Source organism: Hipposideros armiger, unplaced genomic scaffold (assembly GCF_001890085.2).
Source record: "Hipposideros armiger isolate ML-2016 unplaced genomic scaffold, ASM189008v1 scaffold_129, whole genome shotgun sequence".
Taxonomy (NCBI): Eukaryota; Metazoa; Chordata; class Mammalia; order Chiroptera; family Hipposideridae; genus Hipposideros; species Hipposideros armiger.
The window spans coordinates 2,543,428-2,548,710 of record NW_017731479.1 but is presented as its reverse complement, the minus strand read 5'-3'; the positions used below and the strand labels follow the sequence as shown (position 1 = coordinate 2,548,710).

The following is a 5,283-nucleotide window of genomic DNA, read 5'->3' as shown; positions in this document are numbered from 1 at the left end:
GGTGAGGGCTCCAGCTCTGTTTCTCTGTAATGCTCTCAGCTCCTCTCACCTCTATCCGTCATCTGGGCCCTCAGTCTGGTTTCCCTCACAATGGTAAAATGGCCACAGTTGTTCCTGTCCTCACATCCACACGCGAGAGGGTTTCTCTTCTTCCAATCACTGAACAAAAGAACTAGGCTTTCCTCAAATCGAGCAAACTTAGATCATAAGGTTTCTCTTGAACCAATCACTTGGCAAGCTGTGTTTGTACCCATGGCCGTGTCCAGTCAGGACCCACCCTGGAGTGGAGAGTGGGGCCAATCCCATCTAAACAGCATGGCTTCTGTACAATAAAGAAGGAAGAAAGGCCTGCTAAAGAGGCAACCCCAATGTTCACCACAGAATCTCAGCTATTACCTAGTCCTGTAATTCCCCCCACCACATCCTTTGTGGGTTTTTTGTTGTTGTTGTTGTTTTGTTTGTTTTCTCTTTAGCTAAGAAGCCTTTTCTTTAAAGGAAACCTTTCAGAAACCCAATACATTAAACTGGATTAAAATAGAGCTGCTTAGGCTGGGGGTCCTTGTGGCAGAGCCCAACCTGCTCACTCCTTGGGACACTTCTTCATAGCTCCATTCCAGGAGTTATGTCCAGCACAGCTGTACTAACTTATCCCCTTAATTAAAAAATGGGAGACACACATAGGGCCAGAGAGGGTAAAGTGACTTGGCCAAGGTTACATAGCCAGTAAGTGACCTGGCTGAGACAGGAACTTGGATTTTCCCATCTCTGGTCCAGTGCCATCCTGACACAGAATCTTGGGATCTCTTTCTCTTTTCATCTCTTTCAACAGTATGTGAAAGCCAGGTGCCCCAGGGCCATGCTGCCCCCCATCTACGCCCTCGAGCTGCTGACCATTTACGCCTGGGAAATGGGCACACAAGGCAGTGAGAATTTCAGTTTGGACGAAGGTCTCACCACAGTGATGAAACTGCTCCAGGAGTATGAGTTCCTCTGTATCTATTGGACCAAGAACTACACGTTCCAGAACCCAATCATCGAGGACTTTGTCAGAAAAGAGTTCCAAAGAAAGAGGTACTGAGCCCCTGCTTGCCAGCCTCATTTCAGGGAGAAAAGAAAGAGAATGGAGGGAAAGGAGGTATGGAGTTTTAGGGGTGGGCTTTATTAAGTAGAATGGCCGCACTAAAGTCTCATGCAGTTATACAGTTAACAGTATGGCCACCTTTGGAAATCACCAGAGGCCTTAGCAGCTAGGAGTCTCTCCTTGTTTCTCAAGCCAACACTTGACCCTACCTTAACCGTCTTGCCCGCAGCAGGCCATTACAGTGCTTTTTAGTGACAGCATGGGAAAGTGGCAAGAATCATGGAGACCTAAGCTTAATCCCAGCTCTGCCTTTTTCTCACTTCTGTGAGCCTCAGTTCTTCCTCTGTAAAACAAGGAGTAACTGGCACCAACAATGCAGGACTGTTGTGAGGGTTGGAGAAAATACATGCAAAGGGCCTCCAGTATCTAGCCCCGGGTAGATCCCCGATAAATGCTCACTACTGTAGCACGTGCTGCTGGTGCGTCCCCCGGGGCCTTTACCATTTCCAGAAAGGCTGGCTCAGTCTCCAACTGTCAGCACCTGTGTTCCTTTGCCTGGTGGAAGCTGGTGGATAAATACCCAAGGTCCCTCCCATCTCAGATGGAAGGACTCTCTCTGGGTCATGTGTGCTTCTCCGTTTCCTAGCAACCCTCCAGTGGGACCAACTTCCGGTTGCCCACAGTGGGAATCACCTTGATACGCACCTTTTGTTAGTATCCTTTCCTTTCCCTTCTCACTTTCCCACTCCGTGATTGGTGCTTCCTGGCATCTCCTTCCAGATAAACCTCTTACACTCAAATTCTTCTCTTGGGATCTGATTCTGGGAGAACCCAGCCCGAAACAACTCTTTATATTAGAATCTCTAAGTCAGTGTAAGCAATATCACAAGAATGTTTATCACTCTCTTTTGGAAGTGTTGGGTCTTTTTGTTTTTTTTCTTGCAAGGAAGATAAACCTGGTCTCCTTATGAAAAGAACATTGATTATAAGGATGCCCAGAAAATTGAGGTTGGAAAACCATTGGGACCTGAGGCAAACCTATGGACTGCCTCTTTCTCTGTCACTCTCTCGTACTGCCCACCTGCCTCTTCTTCTCCCTCCACACCTGCCGCTTCCCTCTTACTCCCAGTTGGTGGGAGACCTCCACCATCCCTGATCCAAATTCCAGAGGGAACCAGTCTGATCACTGGGCACAGGCCCTTTGTGACAGGTCCCCTGGTGGGTCACTTTGGGTCAGAGGACCCCACCCCATTTCAGGGAGCCAGGGATTTGGGGAGTAGCAAACTTGCAGCCTAAAATGTTCAGTGAACTCCAATAGCCTGCTGTTACATTGTGTCACATGAAGTCACATCTTACTCCTAAATCAAAATCTCCTGGAGCACAAGGGCCAGCTCTTATCATGGGCTTGGCATCCAATACATGTGGTCACCCCAAGCAACCTAAAGAGGCTATTAGACCCTCTTCAAGCCAACATTCTTTAAAATATTTATTCAACATTTATACAGAGAAGAGGCACTTGGAGGCAGCCTAACCTCTCCTGTGCTGAGGCAGCAGAGACGGGTAAGAACCCCATGTACTAACTGTGAGAACTTAGGGAGGTCTGTGCCTCAGTTTCCTCATTTGTAAAATAAGGACAACAACAGTAATAATAATACTAGTCCCTACTTTATAGAGTTATTGTAAGGATTAAACTAGGTTAATTCACATAGAGTTTGTCCAGGTGTCCTATAAATATCAGTAGTTGGGGGGTGGTGTGACCAATATCCAAAGCAATTTAGCAGCTCTAGCCTCAAACTTACGTAGCCTGTCAGCAAAATAAAGTCTCTGAACTTAAGAGAGTTCAGACTTAAGACGCCTGAGTGGGCATCTGTTATTGGTTCAGCATGCTTTTTGGCATCTCTCACCCCTACACACACACACACACACACACACACACACACACACACACACACACACCACAACCACCACCACCAAAATTTCTTACAAATACCTGAGACTCTCCCCAAGAGGAGTTCTTGCAACTCTAATCATCTCTATCCTGTTACTCTCCAGCAATGTTTCTGGACCCTCCTGGACTGACAGCCTGGGGCTCTGGGTATAGCAGATGATCAGGGGCTTGAAGAGATGATGGCCAGGAAGGCTTCTTTCTGGCTTGCAGGCCTCCAAATCAGAAATAGCCTGAGCACCCTGTCCCTGTGTTGCAGGCCCATCATCCTAGATCCAGCTGACCCAACCCACAATGTGGCAGAAGAATACAGATGGGACATAGTCGCTCAGAGGGCCTGCCAGTGCCTAAAACAGGACTGTTGCTATGACAAGGAGAACCCAGTCCCCAGCTGGAATGTAAAGGTAATGGCTCCTCTCAGGCTGGCTGCCAGGGGCTTGAAGCCCAGAATGAGATAATTGCATAGTGTTAACTTTTATTTCTGTGTCGATGGAGCCAACAGGGCCTTAGAGTCAGTTTGAGGCCTGGCTGCACCACCTACCAACTCTGGGGGGAAATTATTCAACAGCCTGAGACTCAGATTCCTTATCTTCAAATTCTTGTTCTCCTTTTCTTTCTTCTTACCATAACCTACCAGAGAAATAGGTCCATGCTCTCGATCATTCTTTGCATGAGCTGAGCCCAGGCAAGTCAATTCAATCAGCTGTTTTGTGCCAGTAATAGGCTTGNTCTTCAGTCTAGTTGTGGAGGACGTTGCTTCACTGGTCCATGTTGGTATTATCATTGCGCTCTTCCCGGGTGAGGCAGTCACTCACAGGCCATTGGACGGCCACTCACGCTGGCTGCAGGCCACTCACAGTAGCTTATGGCAGCCCACTGCCGCCCCACTGCAGCCTACGCCATCGCTGGCGGCTCACAGCAGCCCAGCTCCAAGTTGAGCTGTTGTTCACCATCTCAGCTGTAGAAGGCGCAGCGTCACTGGCCTTTTATGTGGGATCCAAACCAGGACCCTGCTGCTCAGAGCTGGCGTCCCAAGCCAACTCTTAACCAGTGTGCCACTCGGCCGGCCCTGCTGTGTTTTTTTTTAATTAAAGTAGTAAACCCCATGAATTTAGTTAACTTGGGTAATAAGTCTCCCTGGACAACCTCAGGGGGACCTCTAACTATAAAAAGAAACTTAGAGACAAAAATCATTAAATAAGAACTTGCAGAGAAGCTGCAAGAGAATCAGACTGAGAAAGAAAAGGCTTAATCTGATGACCAATATAATGGGTATGGAAAGGATAAATCATTACCAAGATTACTAGGTTTATGCTTAGTCTCTGTTCATGGTGGGAAAACAGCAATTTTCTCACATGTGTATCTAGAAAGATTACGGCGTATCTCAGACAGCAACATTGCAAGTGTCAGAGATATCCTAACATGAAGAAATCAGCATCCTGAACATCAGCCGTGGGAGAGAACAGGTCTTTTCTTCTTGTTTGTTTTTTATGTTACCATGGAATAGTCTATCAAAGATCCTAAAAGAAATGAAGGGCTCACATCTATAAGGCTTATATCTCATCATCATCTAAGTTTTAAGAATCCCACTGAAATCTCACTAGTATTGGAAAAAATAAGTTGTACTGCTATGAGTTTAAATTCTTAAAAAAATAATAACTTGATTAGTTAAGATTTGGTCTGTAATGTTAAGTGTGAATTCACAAAATGTTATAAAAACAAATTCATTAGTTTATAAATATTTATCAATAAATTTGAACTCAATTAAAAATGCTTTTGAAAGTCAAGGGTAAAGTTGTTTTTGTGAGTTAAGTCAGTAACTTATAGGAAAGTCTCAAGGTTTTATTTATTTTGGAGACTAGAACTAGACAAGATGACCCTGTTTTCATTTGTTTGTTTCAAGGTCAAAGTGAGTTTTTTTCCTCCTTTCTGGGGAGTGATATAATACTTATTTCTAAAAGCCACAGGAAAAAATCTGGATTTTGCTTCCACAAATCAAATATCTGGATGTTTGACAGGAATTTTTCACTTTCTAGCTGAATATTAGAGAAGTTCTTAAGACAGGAGATGACTTGTATCAGTTAAGATGCTTGGTTTTGCAAGTAATAGAAAAAACAGGAAAACCAACTCAAACTGGTTTAAACAATAAAGAGGATTACCAGCTCATGTGTGAAAACCATAACAGGGTGTCACGTAGTTTGGTGAGGGCTCCAGCTCTGTTTCTCTGTAATGCTCTCAGCTCCTCTCACCTCTATCC

General features: G+C 45.2%; 1 protein-coding gene across 1 annotated transcript in view; it reads left to right on the top strand.

Annotated features, from left to right (window-relative positions):
• The window catches only part of LOC109386142 (2'-5'-oligoadenylate synthase-like protein), a 22,843-nt gene that overhangs the window by 12,145 nt on the left and 5,415 nt on the right, over positions 1-5,283 (top strand). The window contains exons 4-5 of the mRNA XM_019649055.1: positions 830-1,071; positions 3,286-3,430. Of these exons, the coding sequence (XP_019504600.1) occupies positions 830-1,071; positions 3,286-3,430 (387 nt within the window). The remainder of the gene's footprint in view (positions 1-829; positions 1,072-3,285; positions 3,431-5,283) is intronic.